The 22,126-nt window shown below is 32.9% G+C and overlaps 2 protein-coding genes across 2 annotated transcripts; both read left to right on the forward strand.

The window, feature by feature from the left end:
• The first annotated feature begins 922 nt into the window (after positions 1–922).
• On the forward strand, positions 923–11,625 carry LOC106637397 (uncharacterized). The gene is made up of 6 exons (XM_089598800.1): positions 923–970; positions 1,920–4,508; positions 4,608–5,756; positions 8,671–10,027; positions 10,191–10,685; positions 11,300–11,625. The coding sequence occupies exons 1-6, from the start codon at positions 944–946 to the stop codon at positions 11,623–11,625; spliced, it is 5,943 nt and encodes a 1,980-aa protein (XP_089454926.1). The 5' UTR covers positions 923–943.
• Positions 11,626–12,877: 1,252 nt separating this feature from the next.
• LOC149375598 (uncharacterized) lies at positions 12,878–15,433 on the forward strand. The gene is made up of 5 exons (XM_089598801.1): positions 12,878–12,895; positions 13,289–13,540; positions 13,835–14,031; positions 14,259–14,496; positions 15,335–15,433. Exons 1-5 carry the CDS (start codon positions 12,878–12,880, stop codon positions 15,431–15,433), a joined length of 804 nt encoding a protein of 267 aa, XP_089454927.1.
• Positions 15,434–22,126: the final 6,693 nt, after the last annotated feature.

Consider the following 22,126-nt stretch of genomic DNA (forward strand, 5'->3'; position numbering starts at 1 on the left):
ATGAAAGCGCACAGAGTCGAGAAAGAACGGATAATAAGCGTACAGCATAAAAGTAGACGCAAGCACATGTCCACACGTGTAAGCAGCTTGTCCATGTATCTGTGGTCGCGCGAGCGTGCATAGTTTTGCGACAAATGAAAATATGAAAATGGAAAGTCGAAATTACCCCCCTTCGACGGACGGCAGCAGAAAAATCGAGCAGTGCCCCCGTAATCACGGGCTCTCCTTGCTTTGACAAGAAAAGTAGGTGAGCCGCTGCTCACGCACGCTTTTACATTCACACGTACACATACGCGCCAGGATCCGCTGACTTTACCTTTTTTTTCTTCTCCTTTTATTTCTTTTTCTTTTTTACCATGGCTACCGCTGCACTGCTGCTGTTTCTCTCGCAGTTTTCATTTCGCTGAAATTCCACGCGATGTCTAATAAACGGGACGGAGCATGTGTACGTAAGTGCATCCTTGGGGTTTTGTCGGACAATACTTGTACAGCCGAGTGAGCGAGTAGTCGCGTGTCGTGAATGAAAGTATATCCTGCGAGCTTGTGCGTGTGTGCCCGTGTGCGTGTGTACCCCCGTGATGCCTGGCTGGGCTCTCTTCTCTCCCCAGACTCTCCTTGGGATCTAATATTTAGAACGATATTTTTCACTTGGTTACCAGAGTGTATAAAGAAAATTGTGCATCGACTATGTAGCTCAGTTCTCGCGTGGAGGCTTGCCTTGTCGACAGAGGCTCCTCCGTTACGCAGTTGCACGCTAGCATCGAAGAAGCTCGCATTCACGCACCCACGCGTGTGTAAGCTTGTTAATAGAGTAGCGTTGAATCGTCGTGCCCCGTCGTCCTTCCGTTATCAGCTGCAACCAATGTGTCCGTGCTGTTGTGGTGACGTGTTCATTACGTAGGAGTAGTTTTTTGTTAAGTGGAAGATTACAAGACCTGCATCGATGAGGACCGACATGGGATTTTACCTTGTAAGTGAAAGGATTTAAGTGAATTGTTTTTAAGTTTTTTTAAATTTTTGGTTTATTTTACGGATTTGTTTCAGTTTAAAGCTGTTGCCTTAAATGATTAGACAATTTCTTGATAAGACGAGTTTTCGGGTTTTATAACTTCAGTGATTAATGCAATAGTGTTTGAAAGAATCAATTCTTTAATTGCTTATGTTACTACACATGCAAGGAATTTATTGCCCATGTCAAATGGTAACCGATGATTCACATTTAAAAAAAGTATGATATCGTGATTACAAGGATAGTGAAAGTCCTTTAACGATCAAAACACTTTTAAAATGATTTGCTGACAAAATTGTTAAAAACAAAGTAAATTCTTTTGGCAAATTGAGTTTATTGCTTTTTTTTTATTGAGTACAAAGGCTACTATATTAATTTTGCAAGTAAAGACTTTTAACTAAGTCGTAATAGCTCGTGTAATCTACTCTATTTAAATTTCTAAAAAAAAACAACGTTGTTTTTATACGGATACTTTTAAGTAGCCATGGAAAATTTTTTGACGTGTGAAATTTTTCTATTAATAGAAATCCCAATTCAGAATGAAACTCATGAAGAATCATACATTTTCATTCGTAAGCATGTGCATCAGCGATGACCATGAACTAGCGAGAAAGTCTGTAAAGTTTTGGTTCCGTGCACATCCAGTCCTTGTTTGTATAATGTGCATGTTTGCTCACATTTTACTTTTCTAATCAGCGTTTCTTTTTAGGTCATTCGTTGACTTTCGACTGGTTTTATTTTACCATATCTTTAATCATTTTCTAACCACCTACATGTACGGAGTTTTTTCACGTAGTACCTTAAAGAGTGTCATAATATTTTCTTTTTTTTTTAACTTACCCCAGAGAAACATATTTTTTTCTTTGAAATAATTAATAATACACATTTTAATATTGATAATTTCTTTTAGGTTTTATTATTATTATGCTGGCAGAGCATTGGAGGAAAATGCGTAGAAAATACATCCGTCGAATCTTTATTTGATCGAGTATCTGTACCATCAAAATTCCTCGACGATTTTTTTCAAACGCATGAAAAAAAATCTTCGAACAAATCAATCTCTGAAAAATTTCTTGAAAGTTCTACGATTCATTATCAAAATTCAAACGGTTTTATACCTTTGATCTCAAGGCCTTATGCATTTAAGGAGGAGAATAAAAATTTTACTACAAAGTCTGATGATAAAATACGTGAAGAAAAAGTCGGGCAGCAAGAATTAGTAGATAAAAAATTGACATTTTTTAATGGAGATGAAACAAATACAAATGACAATCGTCGATCATATCATACTAACGAAAACCAAGATGATTTCGAACCACTAAAAGTTAATAATGGAACTCCAATAATTGCTAACTATGATACATTCTATGATCAATCAAAAGAATCATCAAAACCAGATACTACATATTATGATGACAGTATTAGGAAGCCTCTTAAAAGCAGAGAAAAAGGAAGAGGGAAAAAGACCTATTTAGGAAATTATGATTCACGCAATGAAGATGATCAGTATTCTTATAGTGATGTCACTGCAGAACAGAAAAAAAATACCTTTCAGTATGAGAGATCAAATAATGGCTACAAACAAACTAATATTGAAAACTATAGTCCAAAGTCATTGTTACCACAAACAAACTACGCATCTATGTCGACACCAAAATTGAAACCAAGGCAAACGTTAGAAACGGTGGATAATGAGAAAAAATTTAAAAGTCCCATAATTACTGAGCCAAGTGAATACAAAGTAAATGACAAATTTATTGGTCAACCGTATAAGAGTGTTGTTTCAACTTTTAGTCCCCAAAGCGATAAAAAGTATGAAATTTACCCGCTTAACTCTGAATATGGGACATTGGATCATTTGACACCAACAGAAGGTAACAACAGAAACTACGATTCAGCTGATTCAAGAGATTTCTCCGATGAGTATGACGATTACATGGGTGAAAAAGAAAGATCACAACGTGTAAAAAAGAATAAAAGACGACCCCATCATTTCGACTCATCCAGAAAGTTGCCTAAAGAGCACAGAGAAAGTTACGATAACTCTTATGATGATACTGGATACAAGCATACAAGTTCTAGATCAAAATCACGTTACCAACCAAAATCAAAACCAGTGAAAGTAGTAACTGAATACAACTATAATAGCGATACAGATGACTCCGAAGAGCAATCAAGTCATTCGAATAGTCAGCATAATGAAGGGTTTTGGAATCAAATAACTCCTAATGTAGAGGTGTCGCATTCGAATGGCTATGAAATAAATCAAATTGAAAAGCCGAAACTCCATATCGTTCCTGTAAATATTGTCCCCACTTTTGATCATGCGACAGCCCTGGACAATAGTCAAGGTTTTGATATCACTAATGCAATGTTTACTGGTTTCGTCGATGGCTCAGTAGTAAGCACTGCTGCTCCATTAGTAAGTTCTACACCAAGTTATATCAGTGAAAATTTGGTTTCATCTAGTACCATAAAACCAAAACTTAAAGTATCAACGGCTGTACCTGATGTGATTGTTGGTCAAAGTTCATTTAATAACCCTATGCATGCAATATTAATGCCTAATAAATTACAGCAAAACTTGTTGCACCAATACGTACAAAGTACAATGTCTCCAGCAGTTTTTGCTGTGACTCCACAATCCAGCTTCTCAGCGTCTCCAACAATTACACCTCAGTTACAACAAATGCTAAATCAAATGCAATTTTTTCCGTACAATCAACATTACATGACAGCACAAACATCAAATCAGTTCAACTTAAATAATCAGAATTCTAACTATAAGGATACTCCGGAGCAAAATGTATACCAGTCTACAAGTAGATCTACAACTGAAGCCACAAACGTATATAATAACAAGAAAACCAAAGGAAGTGGAGGACAATATTTAGCGTCAGCAAGTATGTCTGTGGACCAAGGGACTCAACGTCACTCGCATAACAGACATAACAAAAAGAAAAATAATCTTAATAATGACAGCTCAAATTACAACACAGAAAATAATAAGCAGTTAAAACAAAATTCTAATACATTTTTACAGCCAACGGTTGTTCCAGCCATTTTACACACCGGCATTGGTTTGATAAATAATCAAAATCAACCATTTCTTCAAAATCCTCTTATTGTAGCAAATCCGCATCAGACTTCACAACTGTTTAAAGCAACAAATGATGCCATAGAAAATTCTATAAAACAATTGCAGTATAACCTTTTGGCGAACCGCAATCAATTAAATGCTTATTCAAATCTTGACAGTTCAGGAGGTGCAAGCAATATCGTCAACTCAATTAGTAACATAGCTAATCTGGGACAGAAAGCTCAATTACCTCTACTAAGTTCTAAAAATGTTGAAATAATCAACCCTAACCTGAATGCCAATGCTTATGCAATTAATCCGATTCCAGCGGCAATAGTAACAACCCCAATACCCATTTTCACAACAACTGGTTTTTTATCAACAAAACCTGCCTTTTCAACGACAAGTCCAGAATCATCGGTAAGCGTCTCAAATTTTGTTAATGCACTAACTGAAGTAGGCACTAAAAAACCGAATTCTCGGGAAAAACAAAATAATAATCAATATATTAATCTTCAGGGTCCCGATCGACCATTTTTCAATCCAATTAATTTTGTACCAAATTATGATCTTGTGAAGAGCCAGTCAATTTTGAACCATAACATTGTGCCAAATGATGTATTGTCACAGAACAATCTAAACCTAGTGTCTCTATTACCTGGTGGAAACTTTTACAAACATTCGCAAGGAGCACAAGTTAATTTAGCTCATAAACCCAAACTGTCCTCAGATCTGGAAAAATATGCAGAAGAAATGTTCAAAGAATCTTTAAAAACTATATATAATTCACACAAATGGAACAATGATCCTCGATCACCGTCTACGAACATCAGTCACATTGATGAATCAGATATTGCTAAGCTACGGAGCGAGTTACATCGAATAAAAAGTTCTTTGCGAGAGTCAAAAAAACCTAAAGATGTACTGGAGGCTCATCAAACGGAAAATAAAGTTCGTACTATAAAACCTGGACATAGTCATAGGAGACCGGATTCGTCTGGCGAACACTCTCACAAACATAAGCAACATTCTCACGGATCTCATCACCACCATCATCCTCATCATCATCATCACAAGTCAAAACCTCAAATAAATTCTTTTTTGACGCCACCTAGAGTAAATTCTTTTATTTCAAAAAGTCCATTCCACGACAAGCCCCCGAAGAAAAGACCTTCTCATGGACCTCGACCAAATTTTAACCATGAAAAGTCTAGACCTCGACCAAGACAAGGAGTTGTATTAGCGAAATCCAAGGGACTTGATGGGCAAGAGAGTTCTCTAGTGGATTTCAGATATCCTGCTGAATTATTCCTAGACAAATACCAATACAATAAACCTGATTTCCAAACTTTGCAAAATCATAACTACCCCACATTTACAACTCCATTTTCAGAAATAGATCAAGTGAGAGCCTCTGAAGAGTTGAAGTCTTTTGGGAAAAATTTGTACGATGTTAATCACCAGAGAACGCACAATTTAATGGGTCTTCTTATGAAGAATACTCAACTTCCTTCGGGAATACGTAGTACTCAGTCGGAAGATAGAGATGCAGTGAATCAAATGTTTGGAGAAGAAAATAGAAGAGTCCAGTCACATACTAACAGAGATGTAACCCAAAATTTTCAAAAAAAGTCTGACAGGCAAGCTCAATCGATTCCATTGAGCAGGGTTATAAGTTCAGATCACGAAAAAACAAATTTAAAAACGTAAAATTTCCAGTCATAGATTTTATCCTAACTGATAAAAATAATACAGATATATTGTGCTTAAATCAACCAAATACGTAATAGTTCTAGTATTAAATGTATTTTTGTACTTGTAATCGAGTTGGCATTTCGTATTTAGTTTACTGTATTATAAATTTTATACTTGTTACTTAAAAAAAAGAAAATAAATAAAAAAATCACCAACACCCAGTTATGAAACCATGTATTTTAAGGGATTGATTAACAATTGTAAAAGTATAAATAATATTTCTTGCGAAGTATGAATATTTCTTATTTATTGATCATAACTTGCAAGTTATGTCGTTGGTAATCTCAATGTAGTACGATGAAACTACCGAATGAAGGTGTTATAAAATCAATTAGTATTTTTTACGACTGAAATATAAGTTAGTTTAAGCGTTAAAACATTTATAGATACCAATTTTACTGTAAATAAATAAAAAATATAAGCATATAGATCATATACCCAAGAAACATTTTAATTATCATGAAAACCTATTGTATCGCATTATTATGTTATTAGACCGTAACTTACACTGATGTTGCACTTATCCTAAAAATTCCTTGAATTCTTGTAAATAGTAAGTTAATTTTACAAAAAAAAATAAGGATCGATAATCAAATTCTCACTTAAGGATAATCGGGAGTCGTATGAGAATTCAGTTTATTGTAAAACTTAAAAAATCTATCTTTTTCTAGTGTATGTTACTTGGGTCTCGATCCATCAATAGATGAAAATAAAGATTGAGTTAAATCATTTTATTAGAAACTTTTATTTGTGTAGGTAATAGATAAAGGAGATGCTGCTACACATTTAGGAAAGCTTTCGTTTTACTGCTTAGTCACAGAACTCCAAATCATCTTTGAAGAGACATAATCGAGATAATATTTTTTCGTTTTAATTTTTCAACATAAAACATAGCCTTATCATATATTAATACCATGCAAAAACAAAAAAATCACTCATACCTTATAACATCCAAAAATTTATGAAATCTTGTATCATTTTTATTAAAATAAATTAATTAGTTATTTTTACAATAAAACTTGATCTAATTCCAATACACTTCGTTTATCATAATTTTTCTTAGTACAACTTTATTCCTTTTTCAAATATTTTTACGTACTTCGAAAAAAAGGATTTACTTGTCCACTTCCAACAAATCCATCTTATGCAATTAGAAATATGAAGATTGGTTTTGTGTGGATTGATGCACCTTACTTTTATATGTATAGAACCCATAGATGCACAGATATTAAAGAGATATGTCAAAAATATTATATAATATAATATATGTTATTAAAATAATATAAAAATTTTCAGTAATGCTTGGCTGACAGTATATTTTACTTAATTACATGTTTCTTTAAACGCATACGTTTTTATAGATGACGAGTAAAAGAGATCTAAAACGCAATGTAATTGATACTTTGAAACCTTCATCTTCCCTCCATCGAAAAGTTGCACTGCAACAAGAGGAAATTCATTGTGTTCGATAAAAAGACTTAAACTTCAGATGTTCGACCGTGAAAAATAAGTAGTTTTATGCATTATTTTTTTCTTCTTTGAAGTTTTATCTTTTTTCCAATAATTTATTTTCAATTTAGTAACATTAACGATAATATTACGATGTTAGTGTGTGGTCTTTATACAAATGAATGCAAATCTTGTGCCCACAAACTTAAAAAAAAAGCAATTGTAACAACCTTAAAATGAAATTTGGTTATTTTATAACTTATATCCACATTTTACAGCAGTTCTAGTAGAAGGTAATAAAAAAAAGTAAAAAGTCATAGTACGTAACAGGTAAAGGTAAATAGTACTGAGAGCTGTTCATAACTTTCTCGTTTTGAGTAGTACATTTCCAAAATATTTTTTGATAAATAAATAGTTAAATAAATGAACAAATAATTAAGTAAAAAAGTTTTGAAAAAACTTTACTATGTGAAAACTTATCAAGCTTGCAATTAGTGTTATAATAAAAGTTATAATTGCTACACTACCTCGTTTTTTTGTAAAATTTAAGTGATAAAATTTTTACCAACTATGTTATGCTGATGATTTTTATTTGACTTACTAAGAATCAAAAGTATCTACAACAATGCCAACGACGTGGTGAGCCGTGTCGCTCAACAGCAGTGGTGGGTGACGACGAGATACCTATCTTTCTCTTTTCTTCTTCCTGCAAAATGTTTTGCTTGGGATTTTTTCGGGCTCTTTTTATAGCTTTTAGGAAAGTGTAATCTTTCTCGTTGTCTCGCATCACTTCTTGCGGAATATAAAAGATCCCGTCAAGTCCGCTGCCATGATAGTTGTAATTTTCTACTGGTAACCGACAATTCGGCTAAACAGATACCATGTTGGTAGGTCATCTTCCAATTGAATAAATTACTTTAATACGCTGTTTTAATATAAAAATTACTAGTAGTAATACCAAGGCACACAGCCTTTTTTACTCTTGTGATAATTAATACTATCAATAATCTACAATTTATTATTGGCTTGCAAGTGATATTGTGTTGATTTTGATCAACGTATACGTTAAATTATTTTTAAATGGTGATTATTGTGACTACTTAAAAAGGTAAAAAAAGTAATGAAAAAATAAAAGGACGATACTCCACAATTCAAGTGTTTTAGTTCACATTAAATACAGCAGTTTTTATTGTTATTTTTCTTTTGTAAGAAGTCTTTTTATAGTACTTTTTAATCTGACTTAGAAAAAATTTATCATTTTTGAAGTTTTTTACTTTTACTATGTTTTTTTTTTTGCACTTTTACGAATTACTATTCTTGATTAAGTAAAAAAATGACAACAATAAATTTTAAGTGCTCACACACTTTTGTATTTTAGATTGAATATGCTATTTTCTTTTTGGTAATAAGTATTGGGAAAAGTATATTAACCGATCCAAAATATTCCGTGGAAGTTCAAGCAATGAATGCATCTTTATTGGACGCTGCATCATCGTTTCATCACCCACCACGTAAAGATGGTATCTTTGACTTTGACTCTAGTGAATTCGATGATTTTAGCATTTTTAACTCAGACAAAACAAGAAGTCATGATAGTGATAGTAAAGGGATCAGTTCAAGTGTTCCTTCCTCTTCTTCAAAAGTAACCAGAAGTGCTACAAATTATGACACTTATGATAGATATTTTAAGCCTTCAAGTCCTACTCAAACTGTGAAGTATAACGTTAATCAACAATTAACACCACAAAAACCTTTAGTACCAGAATCTGATACATTATCCAACGAGAATCAAAGTTCATTAAATGGAGTGAGTAATTCAAATCGAGGTACGATTCCATATTTTGGTAGTGTCGCAGCTTATTCGGCTGATCCAAGTGTTTTTCATAGTACAAATGCATACAAATCTTTGCTGGGAGTTCCATTTAACGGTAAATTATCATCCACCGATTATATGTCTACTATTCCCGAATACCCTTCTCTGACTCAAGCACCAGAGGTGACTCGCAACTATCGAGCACAAAAATCGGAAATTCAAAATATTCCTTACAAAACAGAATCATATCAAGACATTAAACTTTTGCCTTCAAAAATGTACATAGGCAATTATCACCACCGGCAGTACAGAGCACCGTTTAACAGCAAGGGGCTTAGCCCTCAAATTACACATACAATCTCAACAATAAACGAAAAAAATAACAAGAGATTTTCAATTCCCGTTACACCATTACAAGCGAATTTAAAATATCCTAGCTATTTTCAACCCCGAAGAATGACTTCTCTTTATGGTTCCAAGAGTGACGTATCACGCAGATATAAACCAAGTTACAGCGGAAATTTTTATGACTTGAATCTCAAGGGCAACGATCAAAGAACAGAACAAAATATTCCATTTTTGAGTAATACAGGCTCTAGTCTTACGCAAGTCTTGCCTATACATGCAGCAAGCAGTTCTTATCAGTTTCCAAGATATCACGGTGCAAGTTTCTCGCAAACACCAAGTAGAGGTATTTCAATGTTTCCAGATGAATATCAAGATTTCCAGTCACAGACCCACTTACATTTTAATGGTGACAGAAATAAAAAATTCAATAATCATCCAGTCTTTGACGCCCGAGACGAGCCGTTTCAACGAATCAGAACAGATGTCGAAATCATCGAAAAAACAAAGCCTATTCCTCCTATAACAAAAGATGGTGATGATAGTGATGACGATAAAAATGACTTTAGCAGAGAAGGTGAGTAAAGTGTTTATGTCTCCATACTACTTATTAAATAAAACATTGTTCAAGGTTACCCAGCGACTAATCTACTTTAATAAAAACCTTAAAATATTTTTATAAATTATTTGTGAGCTCATTATTAAAATATAAGTAAAAAAATGATTCTTTTCTGAAATAGGTTACAATGATGATGAAAACTATTCATCGAATAGCGAAGAAAATGCCTCGAACGAATCGCCTCGTCATAATAATAAAAAGACCGAGTCTAAAGAGCATTTGAGACCAATAAAATTATTTTCACTTCAAGATTACGATGACAAGTTAAGTACTGAAAAAACATCCAGCAACAATGGTGAAGTTGAAGATGACGCAGATGGGAAATTAACTTTAGGGGCCAAATATCACTATTTCGATAAATATAGTGATGAAGATAATGACGAAGCTGCCGAGTATAAGAATAATGCAAAACTCAAAGCTTATCCATCGTACAATCGTTTTGTTCTTCGCATCAATGATGAGAGTAATGATGTTGGAGGAACAAAGAAAAAGAAAAATGTTGAGAAGTCAGAAGATTTAGTTTTTCCTTATGGCGTTCGGAAACAGCCAAGAGCTCGTGGTAATACTAAATATAAAAAGGAGAACGACGACGCATTGAGGAATAACAACGAACCAAGTAAGCACCACTCAAATAAGTAAAGTCACATGTAGTGGCAAAATTGTTGTTCTCATAAATTTTTTTATACTAATGGTTTATCTTTCTTTTAACCGATTTTTACTTTTTTATGTGTGATATCTCTTCTTTCACTCTTTGGAAAAATATCCGATATATATTAATTTTTTTTTTTTCCTAGAGAAAGAATTATATTGATAGAAATTTAGTTTTGTTGAATACATGTAAGGAATTTTTTTATTAATTATTTGGAAAATTGTCTGTACATTAAGTGTGGAAATGCAACTAGTTATTTCTGAAAAGTTCCCCACACAATTTTTACTTATTAATGGAATATCGAGAACGTGATTTCATTTGACGATTTTAATGTCAATTTTGATATTTTCTATTTTTTGAGAGACAATTTTTCACTGTTTTTTGGAAACCAAAAGTTTAATTTTTTTTTACTATTAAGTGTCTCACTTAATAACTCCAAACTGTGTTTTTTAAGGTATTAAAAAATTTATTTATTTTCTTGCGTATTTAAAATAAAAACACTGTGTGATGCTTGTAACTCACATATCTCATATAACAAATCAAGAATTGCCCTACAGATTATAAGATTTTTTGTATTTCAGATCCAAGTAGTTTGACGAATGAATATTATGGATTCTCAAAGGCATCACCTTCACACACATATCAGCATAATTCAAAAAAGCCCCTTTCAAGGGCGGCTACGGTTGAGCTTCATCGAGGAATAACTGTTCCACAGAAAGTTTCGAGCATTGGATTTGCAAACATCTTCCCTAGTGAAGAGGGTGAATCTAATAATTCAAAAAGGCCATTATTTAGTTATGCTTACGATGATGAGGAGGGGGTGATAACTCCAACAGACACAAGAGAACGCCTTAAAAGTCCATTAACGAGATGGGATGAAACCAACATTAATTTAAAAGGCATATAATTTTTTTTTTTTATTGTATAATAACTACAAAAACAAGTGAACGACAAACTAGTACAATATTCGAATTTAAATACTAAAGGCTCGAGAAGTTAAAGATACTCTTGTACGTAAAATATAAAAATATTTTACTGAGTTACACGTTATCTTGTGATTATGACAAACGAAAAAAAAATGCTTGTGACCTTGCCAACTGTCTCTTGAAAAAAAGGCTATAAGTACGCCCAGGATTTTGTAGTTGTAAAATTCAATGGGCTTTTTGATCGCTTGCGTCGCTTTAAATTTAGTTATTATTAATTATTAAGGTAAGATGTAAAATTTTTAAAAACGGTTTAAAATGTAAAAATATCTGATGAAACAATTAGTGTACATAAATTAATTTCGGCAAAAATGTCAAGTACAGTATTATTTGTTTTCTGTCGAATGGTGCGATAAGACCAGGTATTGAGCAGTGAATAGTTTTTACCATGCATCAGAGTAAAATTTAGTGAAAACTCGGTACTTAGTAAAAGTGGAAGTGACGAGTTGTTGCAAGGATACTCAGCACCACGGCGATTCTTACGAAAATAGTTTTTAACTCTTTTGATTAAATTGGAATGACGTAATTATTCAGACAAATTAAGAAATAAAAAATATTTGATTACTACAATGATATTTATTTCATCATATCATATTTATATCTTTGTTAATTTACAATGGACTAACTTTTCCTCAATTCCATTATTTCCCTCAAAAACGCCGTAAAAAGACTAGTAAAATATGTAATTTAAAGTGCAAGGTGTAGTTGAAATAGAAAATTTAGCTTGCGTGTCATATTATAACCTGTTTCTGGTCAACTAAAGTTTTTTTTACGTCATGTGCAGTATGTCTTTTGTTTCGACAAAAAGTCAAAAAAATTAAATTACTTAAAGATAAAGTAAGTTAGTTGTCCAGGAAGTATACCCTGTACAAATAAACAAAAAGACTGACGTTGTGGCTTTAATATCCGAAAGCGTTATTTTCTACACTTTATTACAATCGAGGAGTAGTAGTGTCAAAGGCTCGGGTCAATTACCGTTACGTGATCATCCTACATCCAATTTCGTGCACAATACAAGAGATCAGTCGGGAAACTCGGATAATTTTAATGATTTGTCCCCCACCTTACCTTAAAATACAATACAGAAGCATCTGGATCGATTTTCAAAACTTCATATATAAGAAAGGGATGCTTGGGCTGTGATAGTACATTGACAGCAGACGTCCATCAGGCAACATGACTGTGTTCCTTGGCGTAAGAAGCGTTTGTTTTTAATTTTAATCGATTTATATATGTTACTTTAATATTGAGTTTTCATGACGGAAATACTTAAAAAAAAAAAAAAATATAAAATCATTATTAAATATCCTAAAAAAAAAATTTTTTTTCCGGCAATAACTTTTTTAGACTTTTATACATTCATTCATTTTTAAAACTTATTTAACAAAGGATATAAATTAATACACTCAGTAACATGAACAATAGTTTGAATGTATTAAGTTTGAAAAATATTCTTGCAACTTGATGACTGATGGAATTCACGTAATACGTGATTTTGAATCCACAACAAATATTTTCTCAGTTACTATGGTCACATACTTTTACTAACATAAACCGCAGATTGCTAACAATTTTTTTCGTAAAAAGCTCGTATTACTCGGGCTAGTGGTTGCTTCCGGTGCCACACAGAGTCCAACTGCCTCAAGAAAGGACAAAAGAGGAGTGGATCACTTTGGACCTCCTGGATTGAATTTAGATCCTTTCAATGGCTTGCCAGGATTTGTAACTCCTCTCTGGAACCCGGCCGCGTTCGCCACTCCCTTCTGGGACCCAGCTGTAACATCCGATCTCGCTCTTGGACAAGTGCAGCTGCAAGCCACGCACAACTTAGCTCTGCAGGTGAACTTAATCAACCTATGATAATTAAGTGCAAGAGGTATTATTTCAAAGCCTTAGTTTGAAATTACGTTATGTATTGGTAATGTATGATGATGTTTTCGTAAATTTCCATCATGTAGATAATGCCAAACGGCAGATTCACAGTTTCCCAAAAAATCCAAGTGTAAAAAAAAGCTACTTGTCCTTCTTTTCACGTTCCTCAGGAACGAATATCAGTATTTTTATGAACATCAGCACCCACCACCGTACAGTATACTCGATGATGCGACGTAATGTTTAAATTAAATTATTCAGACGCTGCAAGACCATCGTCAGGGCACGCCAAGTATCGCGTATCCGCCCGAAGTCTTACGAGCAATTCAATCGGCCAAAGAGGCAAACCATCACGTTCACCTCGCCATGCATAGAGTAGACGAGACTAAACAGGCTACCATTTTGCAGCAGAGGATCGCTTTGGTGAAAGAAGCTGCTGCACGTGACGCTGCGCGAAGGTAATTTCGACAAGAATGATGTATTGCTGTCGAATTTTATGTTAAAGAAGCAATTTTTCGCAAATTTTTGTATTAAGAAAACTTTGGTGGGTCTTTTTGATTTTTTTTTACTCTTATTTACGCTTGCGTTTCTCGAGTAGAGCAAGGCTATATTTATTGAAGTCAATATCATTCAAACAAGAGAATGGAGGAAAAGTTTTCAACTGATTTCTTGTGATATTTGGCAGGTCTGCTGAAGTAACAGCCCACGCCGAGGCAGAGGCCAGAGCCGCGGCTAAACAGCTCGTCGCCTTTCAGCAGCGACTGGCGACACTCAAAGACGCAGTCGCCGCTGCTCAAAGGGTAGCAGCTGCTAAGGAAACTGCGGCCGCCGCCGCGATACAACGTAACGCTGCTGACACGGCGGCCGAGCTGCGCAAGCAGGACGTTGACAAGCAGATTAGCATTAGTGAGCGTGAGGCTAGGGTAAGTACCACTGTTTGATGCTGATACGGAGGTATGAACTTTGGAGGTGATTCAAAGTAAAATCGTCCCAAGAAACAAAAAATAATATACAGCTAGGGGTGGAGATCGTGATATTTCTTGAGTACAGTTTTTTTCAAGCACAGCAAGCTTTCATCGTTACTTTGAACTAAATAAAGTTGAATATCGATGTTTTTATTTATCGTTATAACTTAAACAGTAGACTGGTTGGGCTTCCTTGTGTGCGCAAGAAAATCAACGTTGCGTTCTTGTGACAAGAATTTTATTTTATTTTTTAGCAAATATTGAAATGTGAAAGTTGCTAATAGTAAACTATTTATTTTAGTCTTCGAATCATCTAATCGACTCTTAATGAATTCTTTTGTCGGTACATTAATGAGCTATTAATTTTATTAGTGATAAGTAAGTCAACTACAATTATGGACGTGTATTGAAAAAAAAAAAAAAAATATTTATGTTACGTTTCATTTCTGTTTCACGCTAAAAATGATAAAATTTGTTGTAAAAATTCAGATAATGATTGTAATATAAAAACGATTCACAAACTATACATTTTTATAGTTTTCTATTTCTTTTTGAATAGTAGCCATGAGGTCATATGTAGCTAATCACCGGAATAATAATAATAGGCTTCATCCAAAATTATTTCCCCTTTTTAAGCAATATTGTTAAATATTACAAATACAAAAAAAAAAATACAGTCGTCAACTCAAAGTTATTTTAGCAGAAATCTCAGTAGTTATTTTTTTATTTCTTTCATATCGTTTCGAGAGAAACTTTTTTTTTAATATTACAAGGAAAAAAATTGTTTTTTTTCTAGGCCAAAGATGTAGTCGCTGCAAAGGAGCATGCTATTTCACATGCGCTACACAACAACGCACAGCATAGACTGCCAGCTGCTCATCAACCGTGGGGTTGACGTGAATACAGTTTCCTTTGAAGAAGAGGCATAAAGAATGATGCTCATCACTGTATGGAAATTATTGATGTATCTGAGGATCTCGCACATTTCTATAATTGAAAGTACTAACGCCTGTCGACGATTTATCGTTTTATGCAATATCATAAATATATCAATTTATAAGCAGTATTTAATCAATACCCCCGTATACAAACAGTTGTTACGTTATTTTTATCGATATAAATCTAGTTGATTTTCTGAACACGCACATGAATTTCTCTTCTTCATAACTCCTCGTGACTTAAAATTTTGATATATTTTGTTACTTTCACTTTACATAAAATAGGTTTTAATATTTAGGTACATTTTGGTCTTGCAATGACAGTCTCGAAGATAGTTTTACATTGTAATTTTGGACTTGAGCATGAATGTTTCTTTGACTGAAAAAAAATATTGATCACACGTTATAATTTAATGTAAAAAATTTATATTATTAAATTACGAGAAAATTTCCATTTATGTAATTAAAAATTTTTAATAACACAAAAATAAAACACAAAATAACACTTGAGAAAGTTTCTTTTGTTCTTGAAACTTTTTCCTTGATTGAGCAATCAATTCGATCAGCTGACCAACCCCATCATTTATTTCATCTATCAAGCGAATCGTACACTATGTGAAAATAATGACACGGAGAAATGGATTCTTTGACAAACAATGGATTGAGTTTCACTAGCTGCTGATACTGACAAAAATATAATAATAAACGTAGATAAAAATCGAAATAGCCGTGATTAAGTGCGTTTTTCCAATTACTGGTTAACAATGGAAGTTGCCTCTGACTGTAAATTCAAATAATATACTATTTTTGGGATTGTCGATGAGCTCATAAGTTAATAGTATAAGATAATCGAAGTGTAAATTTATTAAATAAGCATTTTGAAAAACTCATTAAAGTTTTTTCAGCAAAGAAAAGTCGTGTATTAAAAATGTGTAATCTGAAATTTACAAAGTAGAGTTTTAACGACACATATGACACTTGCCCTTATATAAATAAGTAAGTCCACAAAAAATATCCCATAGTTGTCCCCTGTCTTTTGATATACATTTTTTTTTTTTTTTTTAAGCACACCCTTGAGACGGGACTTATTTTGTTCTCATGCCATGTACAATATGGAAAAAAATCTTGGACATGGATTTCATCTACATCAGAAATAAGTACATCATTTTTGCATGTACATTATGTCAAACGGTATCACCTTGTTACCTTTTTGCTGTACTCAGCCTTTTTTATTAGGGTTGAAAAGTAGAGTATTATAATCATCTAAGGTACTTAATTTGATCAGTTTGTAAGAGTATATCACGAAATTGTATTTATGTTTATGCTCTGTTGCACTTTCATATTTTTTATTGATGTCATTAATAGGTTATAGTGCCTTTGTGTACTACAAACAAACTTGGTGCTAGAAGAAAACTCACGAAAAGTCATGCATGGGCGTAGGAAGAGCGTAGCAGCAACATAAAGGGTTATAACTGCAACTCAAAAAGTGGTAGTGATAGCGGTAGACTTTTATGTCATGTTTCTTACGTTTTAATAACTAAAATAGATTTTATCTTGGAAATTTCATTTAAAAAGCTTTTAAATTTTTTTCAGACGAGGATAATCTATACTGCTTGCAGAAAATTACTCCAGTATTCAAGTTATTTTATGAATTCAGCACTGATAATGAGTATCTTAATGTGAGCTGGTAGTATCATAAATAGTTTTTACTCACAACTTACAAATGTGTAAAATAAAAATAATTTGATAGTTCACCTATTTAAATCCAATCTCATTATTTGCTGGAACACTGATAAACGTATCAGCAACGATGATACCATTGTTATTTTAACTTTCGTTTTGCCTTACTGTTCAAACTAACATGATACTGCAAAATATGCATACTTAGTAGAGAATAAATAATAAATAAAAAGTGCAATATTAACTACGTGTCAAAAATATTAAATCTACGAGTGTAATGTGAACGTGAAAAAGTCTAGATGTTTTTATCTTAATTTTTCAAATGTACATTAAAAAATTCAACTAATTACATCTTCTGTCATTGCTGAAAAAATAAATAAAACGTGTAAATAGTGTTCCGTTATCTTTGCTTTTTTAATCTCAAAAGTCTGTTGAGTACATTTGTTATTTTATTTTTTCAATACGTTCTGAAGAAAATGCTACGGAAAAAAATTTTAATTTACTACACTCATTCTTAGAGTAAATCCTGATGGAGGATCCTAAATATACTCCAGTTTTTGCAAGACTTTTTGTATTCTTCGTAACAAATTGTTTTAATACTTTTATGTATTTTGATATTAAACAGTAAGTTAAACTCATTTGCTTTTTTGAAAGTATGTGGATAAAGTAGTTCTGAGCGTATTGCAATGATATTGTCGTTGTATGGTTAGTATGCTAAAACTTTCGTAGAAATTCCAAATTTTCTTGGACCACGGATTGATATTGTCAGTCATAAATTTAAAAAATGTATACCAAAAAGTCATGAAGTAAAATAACCGTCACATTTATTTATTAAAATATTTCTCATCGTCGTGGATATTCCAAAGCAATTTTTAGGCTACGGATGAAAAACAAACATATCAACTGAATACAGTCTTCTGAATGAAACTAAACTCAGGCTTGGGTGACTAAAAGTACATTTCACAAGTTCAGACATGACTAATCAAACTTGGATAAAAAGAAACATGACATGCAGAAACATAACTTAGTTTTAATAAACTTGGTTAATAAATTATAAGTCAGAGAAGTCAGTTGCTAGAACCATGTATGCTCCCACTTTCTTTGGTTCGATTTCCATTTATTTAGATTAACGTCTGAATAGACTTATTGCTTCTGGCTCAATTTTTTATTTAAAAATGGTATAATTCAGTACTAATTTCGTATAAATATATATGTATTTATTTATTTATTCATCCTATAACTTTGTGATTTATTTCAACAATAAAGTTTACTTTAATTATTTGAATCCTTTTTTATTAGTGATACAATATGATATCAAAAATCTTCAAGTTTTATTTCAAGTCACAAAAGTAATGTAAAATACTCGGACGAAATAAAATTGAACAATATAATTATTTCTAGAACGCTAGAATAATTTTGTATACTATATCGTAATTCGTATAAATACTTGAATTAAAAAGCTTTTTGCTTATTTATTGGTGATGATCTCAACTTTCTTAGTATCTTGTTTACATATGTGGGAGTAAAACTTTTTATCTAATGTTCAACTTGGAAGTATATATTAGACTGAAAATGGTAGAACTAACGTAGTTAATAAACATTTAGCAAATACGATCTAACTAGACCTATTTGTCGGCCCAAAATGGCAGGAAAATTGAAAATTAGAGCCTTTGTGGTTTCCTTTTTAATACTGAGTGTGCTTATACCCAGCAGTAAGTATTTTTAATTACATGAAAAAATTTACGTTTTAATTAATTAAAAATTTTTTTTGTAGTGCAAAGTCAATCGAGTATAAAAATAATTTTTTAAGCAGTTGTTTCTTTATTGACAAATGACAAACTTTTTTTCGAAACATGCGTGATTGGAAAAGTCTTAAAATTACTGATGTAATCATAGCTACACATCCATTACATCAAAATATACCATCAGACAAATTTATAAATCAACATTTTGAAGTATGAAAGTTATATTGGATTAAGCAAACTCATTATTATAATAAATGAAATAATTGAAAATCTCTCTCAAATGGTTCATCACCAACTAGAAATAAATTTTGTTAAACTAGTAATGGCACATAAACGATAGTTGTTTTTCTGATTAATACTTTTGCCGTTATACATTCATTATAATATTTTTCAAAAAAGTCATGTTCTTTGTTGTGGACGGTTAGTGCTCTAGATATTATCAAAGAAATTTTGGTTTGTAGAACCAACTGCTTGACGTTTAAAAGTAATGTACTATTTAACACTTCAGATTGCTATTCAGATTGATACTCAAACATGAGTTCAAATTGTGAAATTTTTACCTTGTACATTTGTAAATTGTATCACGTATTCATATAAAAATATGGTAAATAGTCATTGTTACCAATCGAGTAGCCCTCAAAATAATAAGCTTACTCGAAAGACAAATTCGTACACTATTGCTTCTCTGATGACTTGCTAGCATGATCATTATGATCAGTAATATACAGCACGCTTTTCGAGCTTGTTAAAAATATGCTTTTACTTCTCATTACAGTAACGTGTAGAAATCCCTTAAAGTATTCTTCAGACGCATACACAGAATGTGTTAAGTATTGCCAAGACGATAAGGCAATTGTCGATCATCAAAAGTCAATTGTACTAAGCAATGGTCAAGCAACTACTACTTTTGTGTGCACTTGCGGAGATATTTAGAAAATCTCATCCATTTGACCAGCTGATTCTTTACGTTGTTTTTGTTACATGTGTAGAAATACAAATTTATATTAATAAAGTATAAAAATGATTATTAATTGTTGTTTACGTCTTTTTCTATTAGTATATTTCCATAGAAAGAACAAAATAATTTAATAACTTGGCCATACCTACCAACATTTCATATTTACAATGGCTTCCTCCTCTTAGATGTGTATGGAAGAACTAGCTTTTGTGAGTAAATTTACTTTTGTTAAAAATTTTTCTATATTTCTTATTCGGTGTGAAACTCTTAAGTTACTATGGTAGATTGGATGGAAAAAAATCTTTAAATACATAAATAAACATTGTTATCTGCTACATTACCTTTTAATAAAACAAGTTTTCGAAATTTTTGGAAAACCACTCAGCGTATTAAAATACAAACTTATTAAGTATGTTTATTACCTCTTACAAAAGGGTAACATGTTTGTTGTTTGGACTTCGAGGTAAATATGTGATAGTTTTACGGCATAGTTTCTGTTGATGGTAGCCTTACCCACACAAATTATCACTAATTTAATAAAACTATACAAAAGTATAATAAACTATAAAAAACTATACCTTTACTAAAGATTGATAAAAAAATATCCAATGTGGCTCATTGTATGATTAGGCTCATTGCCCATCGGGACTTATTTTTATCAAAAAATTTTTGTTTGTTCTAACGAAGTTTAATTATTTTTAAAAATAACGAAACACAAGAATCAACGAGTAGGTATGAATGTCAGTTAAATGTTGATAAAAAATTTTCTTATGATATGTAATAAATCCATCCAAATGTGAAATATAAGGTTTAAACGTAAAAAAAAAGAAAATATTGATTTAACCCTTACTTTATCAGCTATAAGTTATTGGTGCAGTTACATATATAAGTGAAAGTGCAAATACCTTGATTACTTATTTTATATTTTTTGAACATTTTTGTATATGCTATGAATATTACACTCTTAGATGGTGGCATCTTTTAGTCTGGCTCTTATAACAATTAAAAAAAATGCCACTTGATACCTTTCATCCAAAACCTTAGCAGAATTTAGTCACATAATAACCTACTATGTGGAAGTAAAGAAGCCCAATAATTGGTACTTTATCGATGTAAGAGAAAAATAAATGATGCTTTAATTTCCTCACAATGTACAACAAAAAAGTGGACGCTTGTAAAACCAAAATAATCTCGTAGGGATCGAATCTCATCTTGGAGATCTAAAAGATCGGTTCTGGGGAAAAAAGTGACGATTACGGGTAAGGGTTACAGCGCTGCACATAACAGGTCGAGTGTACCTCGCATTAACAAGAGAACGATCGGCAGCACGATCGATCGGCTTTCACGCATCGCCAGTTCCTCATCCTCAATGGCACGTAACTACTCCCCATTACTCTTTTTCTCTTCCCTATACTCCCGACAAACGAGTCGACCCACCCCGAGCGTCAAAACTTAACGTCACAGGGCGTTAGCCGTGCAGAGTGACTCGTTAATTGTGCGCACACCCGCGAGACTCGTTAAACGCGTTTGCAGATGCTCTTCCGGCTTGTCCGTCCGTGGAAGGAGACAGACCTGTGCGCGATCGAGATTCGAGCAGTAGTTTAGCGGGATTTCAATCATTTTAGGGTAGGGGCTTTACAGGCAAGTGCTCCTAGTGGGCCCGCAGGTAGGGCGTATTAGCGGCGAGCTCGTGCAAATGGCCCTATAAAAACATACTTGCGCATGTAGCGAGTGTGCAGTACTCGATTGATCGTCGAGCGAATTCATCGGATTGTCGAGAGTTAACGAGTCGCACGATGTTATTGGGCGTAAGTACATTGGAGGGTGGGCGACGGGAGGTGTTTGTGGGGATTACGCTGAGTTTTAATTGTACGTATCCATTAAATGCGTTTGTAGCAGGAGATTATTCGAATTAATCGGCAAATGTAGTACACACGTATCGGGAACCATTGGTTTTTAATTTCAGCTGGTAGTTGCAATGATGATACTGATTCAAAACAAACGTGGAGTATTTTAGATGGTAGTATTTCACGAAGTGTTAAAAAATACTAGCTCAATTAACTGACATGGTATTGTAGTTAATTTATTTTTACATTAATTTGCTTGCCAAAAGGTGCTCTGATTGTATAGTATTTCAACCGGTGTGATAATCATCGTATCGTTACTGCCAACTTTCATGGCTTGTAATGTAAATGAGAACGAATGTTTCGTAAACTTTATCCTAGCTTAATCTTTTAATATACAATGATTCGTTAAATTAGAATAAT

This window comes from Copidosoma floridanum, unplaced genomic scaffold (assembly GCF_036245765.1).
Source record: "Copidosoma floridanum isolate Cflo_tuat_1 unplaced genomic scaffold, Cflo_Japanese_pri ptg000006l, whole genome shotgun sequence".
Lineage (NCBI taxonomy): Eukaryota > Metazoa > Arthropoda > Insecta > Hymenoptera > Encyrtidae > Copidosoma > Copidosoma floridanum.

Excerpts from the sequence above, each read along its gene's own strand:
- LOC106637397 (XM_089598800.1), top strand. The coding sequence starts at position 944 with ATGAGGACCGACATGGGATTTTACCTT. Across the intron at positions 10,028-10,190 it reads AAATGACTTTAGCAGAGAAG|GTTACAATGATGATGAAAAC; the intron begins GTGAGTAAAGTG and ends TTTCTGAAATAG. Across the intron at positions 10,686-11,299 it reads GAGGAATAACAACGAACCAA|ATCCAAGTAGTTTGACGAAT; the intron begins GTAAGCACCACT and ends TTTGTATTTCAG.
- LOC149375598 (XM_089598801.1), top strand. Across the intron at positions 13,541-13,834 it reads CGCACAACTTAGCTCTGCAG|ACGCTGCAAGACCATCGTCA; the intron begins GTGAACTTAATC and ends TAAATTATTCAG. Across the intron at positions 14,032-14,258 it reads GCACGTGACGCTGCGCGAAG|GTCTGCTGAAGTAACAGCCC; the intron begins GTAATTTCGACA and ends GATATTTGGCAG.